Source organism: Gymnoscopelus microlampas (genome assembly GCF_963454915.1).
Source record: "Gymnoscopelus microlampas genome assembly, chromosome: 7".
NCBI classification, from domain to species: domain Eukaryota; kingdom Metazoa; phylum Chordata; class Actinopteri; order Myctophiformes; family Myctophidae; genus Gymnoscopelus; species Gymnoscopelus microlampas.
The window spans coordinates 23,226,004-23,246,841 of NC_139944.1; the positions used below are offsets into that span (position 1 = coordinate 23,226,004).

At 41.8% G+C, this 20,838-nt stretch overlaps 1 protein-coding gene across 1 annotated transcript in view; it reads left to right on the plus strand.

The window, feature by feature from the left end:
* The window catches only part of atp2b2 (ATPase plasma membrane Ca2+ transporting 2), a 143,637-nt gene that overhangs the window by 61,139 nt on the left and 61,660 nt on the right, over window positions 1-20,838 (plus strand). Inside the window, 8 exon segments of the mRNA XM_084063123.1 lie at window positions 1,478-1,603; window positions 3,665-3,790; window positions 4,470-4,502; window positions 7,529-7,612; window positions 11,800-11,841; window positions 16,308-16,472; window positions 18,458-18,672; window positions 19,833-20,075. Of these exon segments, the coding sequence (XP_083919249.1) occupies window positions 1,478-1,603; window positions 3,665-3,790; window positions 4,470-4,502; window positions 7,529-7,612; window positions 11,800-11,841; window positions 16,308-16,472; window positions 18,458-18,672; window positions 19,833-20,075 (1,034 nt within the window).

Sequence of the window (20,838 nt, forward strand, 5' to 3'; positions counted from 1 at the left end):
GCTACATTCACACTATCACAACATCTGCCATGTGGTCCGGGGTGCGCACCCGGGACCATAGTCTGAATCCGCCCTCAGAGCTCTATAGTAGTGTATTTTCTGTTTTCTGTTATTGTGGGGAAAGCTTTCGCAGAAGATAGCAAATCGACAAGCTCACAACGTGTCGCAACCTGTTGTGAGCTTGTCGATCTGCTATTTTCTGCGAAATCTTCCCCAATAATGCTGGGGTTTAAGTGGTTATTGTATTTGCATGTTTGTCCAATAGTACACTCTTTGGAGTTTGGATTAAAACACAGAGGATGTTACTGTGTATAAAGGTAAATGTTAATGTAAACACCTGATTAGCCTTTCTAATTCACACCTACCACCATTTCGCACCTGGCAAATGTCCCACTTTCTCTATGAAAAGGGGATTTCCCACTGATTTGCCCATGAATTGCCAATGTCAGCGCCTGTGAAATTCTGGAATGGCACATATGTAAGTAGATTGATAGATGGGATGAGTGGGGTGTGTAGTTTAATAAAATAGTAGCTGTTGGGCTCCATTTTTGTTCTTTGATCAACAAATCGCAGAGAAATGCTCCATGAAAGTGAATTTGCCCGCGCTTTGATCACTGATAGTTCAAACAAACCGTCATGAGCCTGTGATCTGTTGTGTCATCATACCATGTAACATCTAATAAACATCATGACACCCTGTCAGGCTTCCTCTGTACAGTACTGTGGTTTAACGTGGTTGCACTAGCGGCCACTGTTAACCCAACCTTCCCAATTACTTAAGGTTTTTGGTAACTTGGGAAAGGGAAGACCTGTTAATCCAGCGGGGGAAATTCTGTTTCAGCTTCACCCAGCTGATGGATGCTCAGATGATTATGATGAGCACCCGCCAACACTATCTACAGGCATAGTAACTTTATTTGTCCAAACCTGAACTGAGGAGCACTCAGGGGGATTTTGTTAGAAGTGCAACTCCTGGCAACTCATTAGCAGATTTGAACTGGAAACACATGATATCTTCATATTATGTTTCCTGTTCAAATCTGCTGCTGAGCAGTCAAATCAAACTCCTGAAAATGAAGGCCTGGCCCTAACTGGGGCCTAACTGTGCCGGCCCGAACAGGGCCTGGCCCGAAAAACGACCATAATCTTAGGCCCGAAAACCTGAAAAAAACAAAAAAGGTGTCATTATGTGCTTTGTCCTCAAACTCACTGAGCAGATTGGACCTTCCGTTCCAAAGATAATGGCCAAAACATCTTGAAACCGACCACTTTCAATTTTGTTGCCATGTTTGCCATTTTTTTTTTAAATAACACGGGCTAGGAAGGTCAGACGGCGACGAACTAGCTGAGTAAAGTTCACTTTGAGCTGCATCCAACGCATTCCACTGCCATTTCCATCGGCCTTACCGTTTGGGCGCTAGGGCTAGGTTCGGGCAGAATTTGAGAACTCTAATGTGGGCTTGTTGTTGTGTTCCAGGTGACCTGCTGCCTGCGGATGGTGTGTTGATCCAGGGCAACGACCTGAAGATTGATGAGTCCTCTCTGACCGGAGAGTCTGATCACGTCAGAAAGGCAGCAGACAAGGACCCCATGTTGTTGTCTGGTATGTCGCCCATTTCTCTTTCTCCATCCTGTTTATAGGGGAGGACGGCATGATGAAGGGTGGTGTCAGGTTGAGATTTATGGTGCATATCATCTCCCTTTTCCTATTTACGTCATTGTGATTAGGAGGAAGGGGGAAACAAATTGCCTTGGGGTTCATGCTATAAACCACTTAAGCCAGTGGTAAGTCAGTGGTTCTCAAACTTTTTATTTTCAAGGATCCCCAGTTTATTATGTATTAGTCCACCCCCTGGAACCCCCTCAAGGACCTCACTTTGAGAACTATTGCCCTGTATTCTTTGTTGTACTGTATGACAAACAGCGAAAATAGCAGATCTAAGCTTGTAGATAGGCTATTTTCACATTGTGATGCATTGTAAGCATTGATCAGCTATTGTTGCCATTTGCTGTAGCTTGTAAGTATGACGAATTGTATAGGGCTTAAGTGGTTTAAAACGAAATCCTCTCTGTGTCTGTGAAAAAGACATCAGGAAGTGAGGCGTTACAATGGAGAGTTGCCTGCCTCCAGCAGAAAACAAAGGGGAGTTCTTTCTCACCTTGAGCTCCAGGTATTCAAATGCCATGTTTTCTTGGACAGGGGTCTGGGCAGAGATTAGTCACATATTTGTCACTCAGGCTTGCTTGCTGTCTGTCGCTACAGAATCTATTATGATTGCATAAAAATCCAATCTATTATTCAAGTCACGCTGTCATGACATTTCCCTCTGAGGGAAGACAACAGGCCCTTAATTATAATATGAATATCAGTGCTGAGGGAGGGAGGCTGCTCTCTAATATAGCATCTCTGTCGGGCAGAAACCTTGTATCTACATATTTCATTTTTCCCCCCATAAATTGATGACCTACTTTGTTGTACAATATTAATTTGTCACAATAGTGTCACCTAGCTTCTTTTTTTTCCACGATTCAAGAGTACACAAGAGTAAAAGTCTCTCGCTTTGTTTCAACAAACAACAATAAGAAAGAAATAATGAATAACAGCACCAACACCAATAGTTTGCTGCTTTCGATAATTACTATCATCATATTGGCCCATTAAGGTTACCCAGTTTTTGGTTATCGGGCAACCAGCTGGTTTACACGTCTCTAACTAGACGTTCCTGGACGGCCACTGCCATCCCCTAACCGAACTGACAGTTCCTCCGTAACGATTGTAGTGTGTGCGCGTGCAGGTCAGCTAATTCATTTTTCCTAGGGAAGTTAATTATAGATGTTCTGTTCATTCTTTATCTAAAGCACCACCTTGCTGGCTTCCAGTCTTCTTGTCTGGAGAGAATTAAATGTGAATCTGAAGACCTAACAATGACCCTAACACATTACTGCCAGGAACTTCACTAGTCAATATATGAACTGATAACAATAAACTGTTAGTGGAGAAACCATGTGCTGCTTCCTTTTCACTGTAAACTGTTCTTTTAACAATCTATTCTATTATGTTAGTGGCTTTCATTCATAATGGATATTTGCAGCTTCAGTTTTTTTCGTGAAAGAAATCATTGAGGGAAAACGAGGATGGAAAATAAATGTAGCCATTTTGTCTTTTAGGGATGGTAGGGCTGAGCACTCGGGTGGCGCAGGGGTAACGTACCTGTCCACCAACACAGAGTCTAGGGGTTTGAATCCACCACAGTGCATCCGGCTTGGCTGAGTGTCTATTATCAGTTTTGTGGGGAGGGAAGCTGGGCAGGGAGAGGTTTGTGTGCCCCAATGAACCTGGGAGCTGTGTTGTCTGGAGCCTAGTACTCCTGGCAGGATCTCCAAATGGCAAATTGGTCTCGGCGGAGAGTCGCTGCTCCTTCACTTGGAAAGGTGACAGCTACGGTGGTTCGGGAATCTAGTGCTGATGCCTCCTGAGCTCCGGATGCCTCTCCTCGGTGCACGTCCGACTGGAAGGAGACCCCCTGGCAGACCAAGGACCAGAGCCGTTCCGCATCGTAAACCATTACTGCGGCTCCACATGCTGTAGAAATGTAATGTAGGTGATATAGAAATGGTTGAAACCTTATCTTATCTTACAGTATCTTATCTTATCTTATCCCAGGGACCCATGTGATGGAGGGGTCAGGGCGCATGCTGGTGACTGCTGTGGGAGTCAACTCTCAGACCGGCATCATCATGACTCTGCTCGGGGCCGGAGTTGAGGAAGAGGAGAAGAAAGAAAAGAAAGGTATGTGCTTCATGCCTCAACATCTTTTCAACCGTTTTCATTATTCCTACCCACATGTTACTACAGTATTTTGTATAACCAATGTATTATATTGTGTCAGTTTTAATTATTCAGGTTGATTTAAGCAGATGCTGAAATCACACATATTTTTGTTTAAATTATTGTTCATTTTACAACCTCTGGGAGCCATCAAAGCTTTTTTCTTAGGTTTCACTGTGAAGGATGATCTTATCAGATGATAACGTCTTTCAAATAAATGGAATGTAATTGTAATTGTAAATTCACGGGGCAGCATTACACACATTGTGGTTGGACGCTATTTTCCACAATTGAGACATTGAGGATAATTTAGTTTTACTGTTATCCAGTAAAAACAAATCTTTTCCTTCTTCCTCGCTAAAACCCCCAATGCTAAATACTGCCTACTCGTTTGTTATGAGGTCTCGGAACATAGGAATGCATAATTATTTAACTTGTATGCACTTATAATGAATGTGTAAAGTACCACTTAAAATAAAGCTCAAGGGACAAGAGCACGGGCAAAAATGGCTAAACATTCTTAAACAAAATCCGTTTTGGTGGTGGATTTTTTTTTTTTACTTGGACTATTCAGGTTTTATGGTTCAGGTCAAATTTTTTTGTCCTCACTTCTCTTATCGTTCCAAAATACACCTCACAGACGGGGCAGTGCAAGATGGACACCAGAATACAGGTAGAGTATCGCCTTTCTGACACCCTCAATCCAAACCGGAAGGTCCATTCCTTGGTCCATTGACCGCTAACCCCTAAATAACCACTAATAACCCACCGTGACTACCCTCCTCCCTGCACCCATGCACCGATTCCCTAATACCCTGACCTGTAACCTCAGCCTAACTCTACTCTCCAAAAGAGAAGCCTCATCCAAACCCGGCATCTTTTTTAACCACATGAACCCTAGCGTCCCTATTCTGGGGGGGGGGGGGGGGGGGGGGAATTCTCACAAATAGACTGTCTACAAGCTCATCACGCGACACAACACCAGTGGTTCTCAAAGTGGGCTCCGGGGACCCCCAGTGGTCCTTGAAGGAGTTCCAAGGGGTTCCCGGCAAAATGTGTTAATATAGCATCACAATCAAGTTTTACCACTTGAACCCTATTTTGTACTTCGGCTAATCAAATATAGCCAATCTACAAGCTCACAACGTGTCACGATGCGACACGATGTGAGCTTATACTGTAGATCTGCTATTTTTGAACAGTTTTGAAAAATCTTGAAGAGATTTGAAAACTTTGGAATCATTTTGAAAACACAAATCTTTTCTGGTGGTCCCTGGCACAAAATATTTTCAGATGCGGGTCTGCCAAATACATATCAATGTGGGGGTCCATGACAGAGAGAACCACTGGCAACGCGACACATTGTGAGCCTCTAGATTTGCTATTTTCAGTGAAGCGATTTGGTGTAGTGGAGGGTAATACTAGTTTGTTGATCAAAGAACAGTATTGTGCCCTGGGGGGCGCCGGACAACTAAACACATAGGGTTTAAGTGGTTAAGTATTGAAAGATGATAACATCTCATGGTCCATGATCCCCTTCCCCTTTTCCACAGGCTTTCTGATGTTTTCTCAACAATACTAACATTCAGCGCCTGTCCTGTTTCTCCAAACTGCCGAAATCCACATCCTTAAAATAGCACTGTCGCAGAAGAAGGTGATACAATATGTTCAAATGACTGACTGACTCACAGATGTAGAGCATAGTGTACCAGTAAAGGAATAAAGGGTAGCTTTTTAGGAGGATAGCACCCCTAGAGAGGTAAGGGGTGTTAAGCGTTATTATTTATTGATAATCCTTGCTACCTGTGTCCCAGTTTTTCTACCATATTGCCACTTTGAACAGCTCTTTAGTTTGAATGAAGAGGCCCTCTCTAGTAGTACTCTAACATAATGGATAGTGCACCCTGGAGGGGGGAATCAATGCTTTTAAGCATTTTGTTTCAGTTCCCATACTTCCACCCATCGGATTATGCGGAATGCCATGTCCCAGTCCTTACTTACAATACAGTACAGTATATGATATCTACTAGAACACACTTTTTTATGTGCACATCACCTGTAAAGATAAAGATGTTTTTGTCTAGTGGATTACTGCTGCTATATATTTCAATTCATTGGAATATAAAAGGCTTTTATGTCCTGACATTTGAAGAGATTTTGATTCATCTGAGGCAGCATTCAATAGTTACAGTCTTACCAGTGCTGCAGTGGTAGAACTTAATATCACTGACCGATGATTGACCTGGCTACTCACCTGTCTTAAACCTGATTTATACGGCGTCATACAGGGGTGTAACGGACCGGAAATAGCATATCTATAAGCCACAATGTGTTGCATCCGCAACTCGTTGTGAGCTTATAGGTCTGCTATTTTTGGTTTGTGGCACCATCGAACAACGTAGCATAAATAAAACACTGCTATGCTTTCAGATAGAGTGGCAACACATTCTGAGATACGATTTAAAACCACACACTCATCTTTCAAGGCGATTATTCCAAAATTGGAGAACTCTGAGGAAGCCTGTGAGAAAACCTATGATCATTTTCCTCTTTTATCTTCAAATTTTGAATGGGATGGCCTAAGCATAAATCCTTGTCTTGTGCATCCACTCGTTTATAGGTTAGCTGAACTGGAATCACATGCAGTCAGTTGTGTAATGTGTGGTTTTCTGGCTAACACTGTTGACTCTGCATCGCTTTGGAGAGTCTAACTGTAACTGGGCTGGTAAACCCGCAAATGCAGCTTTTCCGTTCCTGTTCTTTTGCTCAAACTATGATTTCCTGATGCTAAATGACATGACACGAATAACATGGTTGACATGAACTTCAATTTCCCTGATGTACTGTAGTGGACAAATTGACTTTGTCCAAATGATACAGAATGCATTATAGATAGAACACATCAAAATACATCAAACCTAAACATTTTAGATTATCGATTCAGTTGATTTTGTGCATTTTCTAGTTCCACCTTTACCGGCCCCCTGTTTGTTCCATTCCCCATTATGTTGTGTTGTGAATTAATTGCCATATATTATGTTCCTGTTTTATGTTCCATATCTGTCTAATGTTACACCTGTTTTTATTTATTTATATATATATATACAGTACTGTGTGTGCGTGTGTGTGTGTGTGCGTGTGCGTGTGCGTGTGCGTGTGTGTGTGTGTGTGTGTGTGTGTGTGTGTGTGTGTGTGTGTGTGTGTGTGTGTGTGTGTGTGTGTGTGTGTGCGCGTGTGTGTGTGTGTGCGCGCGCGTGTGTGTGTGCGCGTGTATATATATATATATATTTATTTTTAAATGTATTTATTTTTAAATATATTTTTTTATATATATTTTATGTATATATATATATATATATATAGTATATATATATAGATATATATAGATATACACTTTGCCATAGTTCTTACATGTAGGGTGCTAGTTGGAAATTACAGCCCACATGAAAAAAACAGCGACACTAGTCTGGATGTACATCCTGCACCTCTTGACCGTGCTATAACCATGTTATTTCTGTTCATTGTTGTGCCCTGTGTGTGTGTGTGTGTGTGTGTGTGTGTGTGTGTGTGTGTGTGTGTGTGTGTGTGTGCGTGTGCGTGTGCATGCGTGTTTGCGTGCGTGTGTGCGTGTGTGTGTGCGTGTGTGTGTGTGCGTGCGCGTTTGTTCATTTATGTTTGGCCTTCATTGTTACTGGTTAGACTGCTCCCATCCCTCAACTCACCCCATCGCCACTATAGCTACGGACGGGGCTGCAGGCCCCGGCAATGCAAGCCTAGTCAATGGTAGGTCGACACCAACTCTGCACTCTGTGTGATTCTTCACGGTCCCTGTACCTCCTGCTGCCATGGGTGCACCCATTTCCTCCCTCGCTTCACTTCGTCAACTTCTTCGCCTCCTTTGTTTCATGTCTTTCTTGCTTTCCTCCCTCCCTTCCACCTATTTCTCCTACTGTGTCTTGGACCCTTTGTGTGCATAACGCATGAGTTATACACACTGTAGTTGCGTGTGGGTGTTGCGCACTGAGAATCTACACAATGCATTTTCGGTGTGTGACACCAGTGTGCAACTAAGCATAAATCAGGCATAAGTGTAAAAGGCTACTTTGTCCTTTGCTGAATGACCACATCGCCAAACAAAAATAACCGGTTTACAAGTCACACACTGTGCCGGTTATTTCCGTATGTTATGCAGTGGTGGACAGTAACAATGTACATTCACTTGAATACTGTACTTAAGTATTCAAATATAGTGTACATCTACAAGCTCACAATGGGAAAATCTTTTTTGGGGGAAAATATCTAAATTTAATTTAGTAATTTGAATACTTAAGTGTTTTCAAAAGCATTTACTTTTGAATACCTAAGTATTTTTAAAAAGCATGAAGTACTGGGGTTGAGTACTTTGCCCACCACTGGTGATGCGGTTGTTTGTCAAAGTGTAAATTAGGCTTAACTCTCCCACTCAATGTGTGTCCTCTGAGGTTGCATTCTGTAAATAGCTGTCCTGTCCTCTATCTGGTATCCTCACGTTGCTTTTGGTGAATACGAATGAACTTCGTGGGGACATTTTTCTAATGAGGGAGGATTTTTTTTTTACGGTTCCTAATCTTAAATGAAAAGTAGCATAACCTAATTAACAGATCCCTCATTAGCTCTCTGAAGACGCTCAAAGATTATGAAAGAGACTTTGATGAATTGCATATTCATTTCTAATGAAGATTTTGTGAAGGCTAACTTAAACCTTTGAGCATTTGAAGTGAGGCTGCATTAATGTTACTTCGGGGACGTGGTCTTATTTCCCCTCTGTTTGTACAGTGAAAAGACTCAGTATATTATTAGCAGTGATTGGGGTTGCATCGGGCTGTATGTATATAAAACACAGTTCAATACGGGTGGCGCTGTACAAGGACTACAGGAGTTGCATCCTGGTTTTGGGGGTGTCCCCAGAGGTCAATTGGTGCAAATCTGTGTCGGCTAAATGAGATGTATAAGAGATTAACATTGTCTATGGTTGCATTCAACCCTCTCTTATGTTCCTTTCTTTGCTGAATAGTCCCAAAGCGTTCATACTTTGTGCAGAAAGGTGCAGTTTTGTACTGTAATGGTGACCTTGTACTGTCCTGAGCTGGGCAGACCAGAGCTATTTGTCATTTTCAGCCTTATTGCCGCCCCAGGGAACTGACTAGACCTAGCAGTTAAGGTGAAATGAACACTATTCTGTCGGAGACACTAGCATTCTACAACTTGAATCGTTTTTTTGTTGGAATTTTACATAACTAGAAGTTTGGGCAGCTCCGCGGCCCTCACATCTAGAGCTCGGGCTATATCGTACTACCCATCCGATCAATATGTCAGTGTGTTGGGGGCTTTGTCAGAGCACCCGTTCCACCCGTCTGTCTGTGTCCCTTTTGTGCCCATATATGGAGATATCTGTTTCTGTCTATCTACCTGTGTCCCTTTTATGCCAATATATGAAGATATCTGTATATGTCAGTCCTTGTCCCTTTTATGCCCATATATGGAGATTCCTGATTTGTCTATATTTGTCTATATGCCCATATATTGGAATGCTCATATATGGGCATATTGGTTGGATCGGCGGTTCTGGACAACTGGATATCCGAACTACTCGACGGCGGGCACCGCACTCCCTCGAGTCCATGCCGCTGCACACACCTAGTTTGTAGTCGGTCGGGTCCATATGCATATGACAATATATGGCCGTAGCGATCAGATCTGTGGCTCTGGACAACCGGACCTCTGTATCTGTCAGTCTTTGTCCCTTTAATGCCCATATAGAGATCGCTGATGTCATCAGTATATGTCCATATATGGCGCTGACTGATTTGTTTGCGGCCATGGCGACACATTGAGGGTTGACAGCACACTCCATATTTGGTTATGGTTGAGTTGGAGTAACGTCAGAGGTCTGCAGGCCACAACATAAGACGAGTTTCCTTCAGCCTCTCTCTCCTCCGATCGTTATCTCTCCCTCTTTCTATATATCTGTCTCTATCTATAGCATTCACATATCCACTCCCTTGATCCTTAACTGTGTAATTTTGCATGCACATTCTGACATCATTTCTCACACGCATGCTTTCACTGGTTTGTGTGTGTGTGTGTGTGTGTGTGTGTGTGTGTGTGTGTGTTGGTGTGTGGTTGTGGGTATGCTTTGCGTGTGTTGATGGTTGTGGTAATTGTGTGACTGTGGTCTCTATGTGGTCTTTTCGCTCTCATTGTGACGATGTACCTACAGTATGTCTTGACAACTCACTGTCGGGCTGGGCAATTAACAGAAAATATATTGAAAGCGATATTTAGAACCAATAACTAATAATATGGCTCATTTAGGTTCATTGAATAATCGAGAAGCAGGTTTTTTTGGGGGAATTATTGTTTAAAATTTCTTATACGTCAACAAATCAACACGATTGAGTGACTAAAATGGATTAGTCTGATTAACCACTTAACCCTGCATTATACTTAGCTGTACAATACAAAAAAAATTGAATAATGGCCAAAATAGCCAATTTACAAGCCCATAACGTGTCACATCACGACACGTTGTGAGCTTGTAGATCGGCTATTTTGGCCATTATTCAAAAAGATTATTGATTGATTTGAAGTCATATTGCCCAGCCCTACTTGACACCCCACTGTATATTCTGATGTCTTTGCTTGTATTGCTGGTTATTTGTGTGTAATTACAGTACCTACGTTCAAATGCAAGTATGCGCTGTATTCATTCAAAAGAAACAAAAAGCCCAAAGACTTGTTAGGCATACACCAACATATTTTATTCCACCCAAGGCATTTTATGATACATTTGACTTCAAAGAGCCTTAGAAAAAATAGCATTTTATGATTTAACAGAATATCCCACTATAGTATTTGTATACGGTCATGTCCTGACTGTTAATTTAAAGGAGCACCACCATTTCTACCCGGACTGGGTCTGAGAGGTGGGCTATGTGGCAGTTCAGAAACCTGCCTACCATTGACATCATAGGTGGTCATTTCAAACAAGATTTCAAATTTTTCTTTCTCTCTTTAGTCTTTATTGATGCGAGATAAATGCATTGTATGTAACATTCCAGGATGAGAAAGGCTGTAGTTTCCATTAGCTTTGAATCACCACTGATGATGCCATTGGTGGTTTCCACAGCCCACGTCTGAGACACAGAACAAGAAATGGCACCCTCTTATGATGAGCATTAATGAGGACCAATTATATGAAGATGTGGTTGAAAATGGGTGAAGTGCTCCTTTAACTCCAATAGTGTAAAAAATGTCCGTTTACACTCTTGAGTTAACTTCAATCCATTCAATCTGGGAACGCATCTCTGTCATTTTTAGATTTGTTTGGCTATTCAGAAATAGCAGATATACAAGCTCATAGCACGGCACCAAGTGCCACTATGAGCTTGTAGATCTGCAATTTTTTTGAAAGATCGTGAAAATGTGTGCAAATCTTTGAATATATTTATTTTTAAAGCGAACATTTGTAACTCAAATCTTTGCTTCTGGGGGTATCTGGAACAAAATATTTTACAAATGTTCGCTTCAAAAAATATATATATTCAAAGATTTGCACAAAGACTTCTTTTGAAGAGCCACACGACACCACAATTGACACGCCGCTCTGCCACCGACAATGTACCTCAATTTAAACATCAATGTGCCTCAGTGTTGTGATATTTAATTGTCTTGTCTTCCTACTGTGAATAGTCAAAGCCACACACACCACATGACATAACCGCACATCGCCCACACTGCAAGCGTCTTCTATGTTACTGTCACAGGGATGGTGGATTAAAAGTCATTTTCCTTGTCTTCCTTGTGTTTTTGATGTTTGGATGTGGCTGTTTTGCGTTGCTGTGTATGTCTGTGCGTTGGTTTGCGTTGGTCTGACTCGTTGTCTGCCTTGGTTATTTTTGTTGTTATTGTCTCGTATGTCTCCATCGTAGGTAAAATGCAGGATGGAAATATGGAGAACAACCAGACTAAAGGTAACCGACCATAACTCTCACTCTCTCCCCCATCCTCTTCCTCTTATCTTCCTCTCCTTCTGCTCTCCCTACTCCTTTCTAGCCATCTTTTACACTCTATGCTCTGGAAGTCTTGGGTCAAATCGAGATGGAAAATCCTCTTAACCCATTAAGGCCTGAGGTTCCGATTCTACAAAATGTCTTCTAAATTCTACACAGTTTTCGGAAAAACGTATGTTACTATATCAGTCAGTGGTTCTCAAACTTTTTCATGTCGAGGACCTCCAAAATTATATGTATTTGGCCGCCGACCCCCATGTGGAAATATTTTGTTCCAGGGACCCCCAGAAGCAAAGATTTGAGTTAAAAATGTTTCCTTTGAAAAAATATATATTCAAATGCACAAGTTTTCAAGATTTTTCCAAAAGTATAAAATAATGGTTTAATTGCTTACACAGATGCGTTCCCGGTATCCGCTATTCCGCGATTCTTTGTATGACAATGTATACAGGGTAACGCTTTCTGTGGACATTACTCCTAAGTGGTTAATCCATATTGGTTCAACTTTACCCCCGCCGCACCAATCCATAACGATTTGATCGTGGTCAACCCCATCAAATGACTTGAGAGTATAGTTGCCAAAGGCGACCACAGTCACGGTCAGTCTAGCAACGGCATGAACACAAACAAGAGGCACTCTTTGACCCAGGTCTGACCTGCAATCATGTAGTTGGTTAGATTACTCCTCCTCCACCCTGATCGACTGTCTGTCTCTGCACTGTTGTCCCTGTTGTGTGTTGCCGTTGTTGTTTACTTGTTGTGACGTTAACTGTGTCCTGCTCTCTTTGAGAGAACATCCCTCAGTTATATCACCCACCCTCCCCAACTCCCTCTTCTTAAACCATGAAAAAGAGTTCAGCTGTATTGAAAGAGTGAGCTCCCATTTGTAGTCTGTTTAATGTAGCACTTTGAGATTTGTTTCAAATTTAATTTAATCTAATACTAATTTGACTAGTATGACTACTTAGATGCTACAAATGAGAGCGCACTGTTTCAACCTAGAGTTAATATGGATTCAAGTACTGCAGGGATACAACAGGGATTTGGTGTGAAATTGCCAAACCATTTAAGCAGTTACAAGGTGGATCTTTATTTTGCCACCTGGCAGATGTCCCATGGAGGGAAACAAGTGTCCAGATGGACACGTGCACTTAGGAACTTGGTCCGCATTATAGGTTGCCCTTGGTATCACTAGTCAAAGTAATAAGCTACAGTACATTACAACAAGACATTAAATTAAATAATCAAGTTGAATAACTCCTGGTGTGCCTTCATGCCATCTGTTGAGTAAATTTGTAATTAACATTTTGATTAATCGTAACACTCAACAACTCAACTTTGAGTTTATTACAGTCCCTGCAGGTGAAATTGCCTAGCCATATAATTTCCATTATACAGTGTCTCTCTCAATATCAATACATCAACTGGAATTTAAAAATGGAAACTAATGGTTCTGTCAGGACCACTTTCGTCAAAAGAAAAACTTTTTAATTGCATATTAAAACAGTAATTTAATTACGATATTCAAGCATTCATTATGCTTGGCGGCATAGCTCTGTTCTGGGATCTGGGCAGGGAGAGCAGCAAAGCAAAGACTCCCCCGGGTACTAGTCGACAGGTACTACAGAACAGAGCAGCGTGACATCAGATAAAGACCCTCCCGGGTGCTGCAGAATGGAGCACTGGTTCTCAACGTTGGGTCCAGGGACCACCAGGGGTCCAGATTGGTCTTTATTGTATCTCTGTTGAACTAAGTGGAACATATTTCACATGTTCTGGATTTCTTTACATACACTACGGCTCAGTTTCAGATGAGGTTCTCAGAACCTAATTTTGACCCTGCTCTGGAGGTGGTGCTAACTCTGAGTTCTGGGAGTATGTATACTTTATTTTAATATATTTTTCAAATAGAGAAACAAGCCGATCTACAAGCTCACAACACATCGCATGTATTGTGAGCTTTTAGATTGGTTATTTTCACTTTTTTTTAAACAAGTCTTGTTTTTTATAGGTATGCCGTACAGTACCGCAGGTAAAATGACATGAAAGTACAGTAGCCTACTTGAGTAGATGTACTCACTAGGCATGCGTACAGTATGCTGCTGCAGCAATAGGCTAGATGAAGCACTTATAAAGATGTCTCTATGGGGGAGGACTTGGCAGGAATTGGCTGATCAGCTAATGAGGGTGAGGCAAGGCTTGACTATGGTGCCCTGCCAGAACTAACGCTGTGCTCAGTTTCACTGGAACTAAGTATATATATATATATATATATATATATATATATATATATATATATATATATATATATATATATATATTGGCCACAGAGAGACGGTATTAATCGTTAAGATTTGCAGATATAATTTTTCCTTCTTCAAGTAAGGCTGGGTGTGTCATCACAGGGCCTGCCCTGTGTCATGGAGACGGGAACATGAAACACAGTGAAAAAAAAGACCTTCGACGCTAAAAGACTTATCACGAACAGCAACAGCGTTTCACCATGATGCAAGTGATGCATCGTAATAGGTTCCATTATCATTGCAGCGCACACACGCTGTGTGTGTGTATGTGTTTGTGTATGTGCGTGCGTGCGTTCGTGGCTAGCGTGCGTGCGTGCGTGCGTGCGTGCGTGCGTGCGTGTCAGAGGAACTGAGGACAGGTGGTTTTACAGTAAGTTCAGTGTTACTTCAAGGAGACCCATAGGGATGTGGATGGAATCTCTCATTTCCTTTCACAATAAAATGGACATTAGATATCAACTGGTGATGTGACTCTATGCATCTGTTATTTACTTCTTCATAGGAAAACTAGGAAGTGAGTGCTACATTCAGTTGCTGTCGGTTGGAAACCTTGTCCAGAACGTAACTTTTCAGGAAATGGAAAAAAGAACCCGAGTTCCAATGGATCCAGTGTAGTCATTATTTAGTCACAAACTCGTGTTAATACTTTTCATTGGTTCAATATTTATAAAACCCACTTACAGATTTAACCACTTTAATTTTCCCTTTCAGTTCAAAAATAGCAAAAATAGCCGATCTACAGTACAAGCTCTCAATGTGACACACCACGATGCGTTGAGAGCTTGTGCATCGGCTATTTTTGCTACTCTTGTGCAACACTCTTGTATGATGAAGTATGGCATAGAGGGTAGGGTAAGTGATATTATTTTGTTAAAATAAGTGTTAAATATCTCTATATTCTGATAGAATATAGACATTGCTACAGGAGTTTTGTTTTAACCCCAAATATCACTTACCCTTCCTTTTAATTTATGAAGAAAATAAAACATAAAAGTTTAAATTATGGACAGGTTTCTGCCTGACATTAATGATTTGTTTCTATGTACAGGAGAAAAGCTATCATGTACAAGCATGTCAAAATGTGCTTCTCTTTAAATTTAGTGACAGTTACAGGTGGTTATGTGACATACGATGTTGGCACCATGAATCATTGTCATTGCAATGTATGAACCTTTAGTAGCAATTTAAAAGAAAAGTATTATTTTGATTGAAAATTTCAACTATGATCAATGATCAGAATTTTGGTCTTTTTCGAACACTGGGTTCACTGCAGTGGTACAATCAGCATCACTGAAATGGCTTTCAAATCATGTTTGGACAAGGATGTGTTTTTGATCTTGGATGTAAGACCGCTGAATGATTCATGACCTAAATGTTGATTGATTTGGGGATCAGATATAATAAGTAAAATCAGGTGAAAATAGCCGATCTATAGTACAAGCTCACAACATCAGCAACAGTGAGTTCATAACAGTAGATCGGCTATTTCCCCTATGTGGCGTTCATTCAGTATAGGGTTTAAGCGTTTTACACGTTCTAGATAGAATACGCCGTTCCAGAGGTGTCTCCATCCCACCAATGTGCGGTTGTTGCTAACAGAATAATGTTACTTCTGTGGTCATCCTGGTCCAGTAGCATGGCTCCTTCCTGCTCAGTTCTCACCCTCCTGCGTTGGCCCTGAACGCTACGGCTCGGTTTCACATAAGGTTCTGGACCTCATTTTGGGCTCTGCTCAGGAAATCTCAGAACTTGTACTTTCAAGGTTTTCAGGTTTTTTGAATAGCGAAAATAGCTTATCCAAGCTCACAGCGATGCGACGCTCACAGCTCGCTCACAGCACTGACGCCCACAGCACTGACGCTCACAGCGTGTCGCAACTATTTTAACTTGTTTTTATTTGTTTTATTTATAAAATACCTACCCTTTTCTGGTTATAAAAAAACACAGAACTTCAGAACAGGTTTTGGAAAGTTCCAAGTTATGGGAGGTTCTGGGTTTACCCTTGGCCATTTGAGCCCTTTGGTGTCATAGATCTTAGCTCCCTGTCCCTCCATCACCTTCCCACCACCGGGTCCAACCCAAGTTCCTAACAGCACATACGTCTGTATCTTGTGATGTTTACAGTGAAGAAGCAGGATGGGGCTGCTGCCATGGAAATGCAGCCTCTCAAGAGCGCCGAGGGCGGAGATGTGGACGAGGAGAAGAAGAAGAGGGTGAACCCCAATAAGAAAGAGAAGTCTGTGTTGCAAGGGAAGCTGACCAAGCTGGCGGTACAGATCGGCAAAGCAGGTACCAATGCATGTTTCAGGCGGCCTCTCTACCCATGCAGCTACGGCTCCCTGTACCCGATGTATCCATTGTCAGAGTAAATGTTGTAGCCGTTGTAGCAGTATAGCACCTCTTATCTTAGTACTTGGAGGCTAGTCTGTGATGTCACTACTTTGCTCCATATGGGGATTTGTGGATTTCTAGATATTTTTGGTGATCTGCTCGTCTGAGCATTCATGTACAGTGGCCCCGGCCATTTTAAGCTGCAGTACCTATGAATGGCCAGCATGTCCAATGCGCTTTAATGCAACCACTGGGTTCTGGGGGCTTGGCTTTTATAGATAGATTGTTGGGAAATTTGCCGAAATTCGGTAAAATATATATTTTTTTAAATTTTTCTAGTGTAATTTCTGTTTCCTTGGAAATACATGGGGTCTGATTGGGACAATTTCTAGTCTCTGTTGAGTCAGCCAGCCAACTTGAGCTAATGCTCTCTAGAGACCATGATTTCCATCAAACTGAATAACTACAGAAATTTAAAAAATCCTTGTTAGCTCAATCGTGTAACTAAGACATCTGCTGATGTTTCATGGACAGATTTAGCTGCTATATCTGTGAAGTTCACATGTATTTTTAAGCTGGTAGTGCTAGCGTTGTGTCACAGACTCACCAGCACAGCTGCTGGAGAATGCTAGACTGGGAGGAGTAAAATCCTCAGTGTTAGAGTAAACAGGTCCATTTGTCCCTCACTAACAGTGAGGATTTTGCATTGTAATGTCAAGGCTGAACAATAGACAAAACTTTGAATCAGTGGCTGAGTAATATTTATAGTGAGAAACTCAAGTATATGTGGCAGCACTAACGTTTTGAACAAAAATACAGTGCCTCAATTTCACCATTTATTTTGGCCAGACAATGAAGGGCTAACGTTTCGGCCTAGTTGGCCTTCATCAGAACATCATTTTATAGTGAAGAGGCACTTTTCATTTGAGCATGGCTAAGTGTCCTTTATCGTGATTTGAGCATGGATGGAGAGCCTAATTTGACCAATCAAAATGCTTGGCTGGAGCTACCCATTGTATAATCCTGCTTGTTGCTATGCAGCCACATGTATTAGAGTCCCTCTTTTTCCTGGATATATATATTGCCAGAAAGTGTAGTTGAGTCCCTGTGGGTGCACTGCAATGTTGCAGTCCTAAAAAAAAACTGAAGGGATGCGGGCACCAATAACCGAGTGGTTAAGCCTTGTACCACACATAGACTCTGATACCTGACAGTGAGTCCCGGATTCCCGGCAGACTTCTGCTGCATTTCATTCCCGAACTCTCTCTCCTTGTTTACTGTCTCTCTACACTGTGATCTATCAATAAAAGCAAGAAATACCTGAAAAAAAATAGCTTTTAAAAAAAAGCAATAATACCGCACAGCATTATCTTGAAATCCTCTCACATAATTCCTTCAGGATAAATGACCCTGTCCGTTGACATTTTTCGTTCTCTACAGTGGTTCTCAAACTTTTTCATGTCTAGGAGCCCACATTAACACATTAAGTGCCAGAGTTTTATTAAAACAGGGTACATCTAGTGCTGGCGTTTATGGCACTCCACATATGGCCTTTCAAAAACGGTCCGGACCGTTTTTGGCACACATGTAGGCCTATTTGGCCCCCCATCAGAAAATATTTCCTTTACAATTTTGTTTCAAGGTTTTTTGAAAATAGCGAATGTCTGCAGGGTTAAAGTAAACTGGTTAAGGGCCCCTTTTCACCCCACTTTGGCCTCTTTCTTTGGTGTTTCACCCATGTGGGTGTGGGTATATATTTTACAGTATGATTGGAAAAGGAGTGCTCGTTTTATAGCACCTTTTTCAATCCAACTAGTTTGTGTACAGTATATGCCTATCCCTAACCTTAACATCACAGAAACTAGGCCTAAACCTAATCGCAAAACCACGCCCACCTGGGCTAATCACCTGAAAAAGATGTTCTTTCCCCCTGTGTGTGTCAGGTCTGCTCATGTCGGCCATCACCGTCATCATCCTGGTCCTGTACTTTGCCGTGGACAACTTCGTGCTACAGAAGCGCCCGTGGATGCCGGAGTGCACGCCTGTCTACATGCAGTACTTTGTCAAGTTCTTCATCATCGGTGTGACTGTGCTGGTGGTGGCGGTGCCAGAGGGCCTGCCGCTGGCTGTCACCATCTCCCTGGCCTATTCTGTCAAGGTAAGGAAGGACAGGCACACACACACACACACACACAGACGCGCGCACACACGCACACGCATACAGTAAACACGACCAATATGACCAATGTACATACTTTGATATTCTCTTTCTTGCCATGTTTGCTGCTATTCTTTATATTATTATTTATTTGTTATTGCTTGTTATTTCTGCTACAATGTTGAGGAACCATTTTGTTTGTACGTTGTACAATAAAATAATCTCAGAGTACAGACCCATTAGGGTCCATTTGGACCCCGGGTGGTCCCCAGACCCGACGTTTAGAACCAGTGTCATACAGGTATACTTATTTATATACATTTCAGATATTGGCACTGAATACCAGACGCTGTGTAGGAAGCTGTATGTCTGTAAAGTGTTTGGCATATTCCACGCTGTCACTTTCAAATACTGCACAATATCTGCACAATAGTAGGTCAGTCTTAATTATTTTTATTTTTTATTTTTTAATCCTCGATTTTGTAACCCTTTTTTCACCCGGTGCCAATTTGCTAAGTGATCCTGGGCACTACAGTCCCCAAACCAGCCTAGGGAGGCCAGGGCCGAGCTCATGCCTCCTTCAATGCATGAGAGCCAACTGACCTTCTTATCACCTGACAGGGGGGAGTTTCCCTGGTTGGACGTAGCGTGTGCAAGGAACTTGTTATTCCAAACAGTTCCATTCCCCCCCATCAGGCGCCCCGGCTGACCAGGGGGAGGCAGTATAGTGACCAGGATTACTACATGTTTTTGTGAGGGTATTAACTACCCTAGGAGACACGTGGAGAACAGGCAAACTCCACACAGAGTAGGCCCTTTCGCCAACCCCACTTAGGGTATGGGCGCTGATGACGCGGAGGAGAAGACACGCCCCCAGCGCCCACAGTCTTAATTATTACATTATTGCCTAATTGCAATTATTTGAGATAACCAAAATGATTATGTTGATAAACGTGCATACATTTTCAAACATTTCAAACATAATAATATAAAAATATTTTTTCAACCCCGTCCTAAAAACTTTACTAGCCGGAAAATCCTCAAACATCTGTAGGTTTAGGGGACTACTTCTAGTTTTTGGATACGATGTGGCGAAAAGGTAATCCACGGACCCTTTGCCGGGGTAACCTAAGAATGAGCGCATTTTTTTCCCTCAACAGAAAATGATGAAGGACAACAACTTGGTGCGCCACCTGGACGCATGTGAAACCATGGGCAACGCCACGGCCATCTGCTCCGACAAGACGGGAACGCTGACCACCAACCGCATGACGGTGGTGAATATCTTCATAGGAGATGTCCACCACAAAGCAGTCCCTGACCCCAGCGCCCTGCCACCCAAATCACTGGACTTAATGGTCAACTCCATCTCCATCAACAGCGCTTATACCACCAAGATACTGGTAAGATCCTAACTGCCTGCATGGGTATACAGAGCCACTGTAGATGTCCACTCATCACAGGGCTCGGTGATATGACTCCAAATGAATGTTACAATTATTTCAAACTTTTGCCTCGATTCACGATTAATTAATTCATTAATATAAAAAAGTGAAAATAGCAGATCTAATTGAATCGTGTCGATTTGTGGATATATTAAAAATAAATAAATAATATATAAAAACCTCTATTATTTGATTAACCTACATACATTTTCGGTCAATTGCCCAGCCCTGGCTCATCCTGTGTTTATATTCAATAACTTTAAAATATGTTGCTTCCAGGGGTAGAACCACTCTGTAATGACACAGTGCATCAAATATATTATTATATTATCTATAGTATCATTTCATATACCGGTACCATACAGTGGTGTCATTTCTCACAATAGGTTTAGATGCAGCTGTAGCTTAGTGGGTAGAGAGGCCATCTGGTAATCAGATGGTCACCAGTCAAAGTGTCCCTGAGTGCTCATCATAACCATCTGAGCAGCCATCAGCTAGGTGAAGCTGAACACTTGATTTCCCCTGTGGGACTAATACGGTAATTAAAAGAAGAAAAATCTAAGTCGAGGACAGCACTCCCAATAATAATATTAACATCGCACATGCAATATTAACTAATATTATTATGGGAAAGAAGTATTATCCTGGATTTAGTTTATTGTGTGTTTTTTGTAGGATTCAGCACACTGTGTTAAAGTTTCTATTATACAGAGCAGCGCAT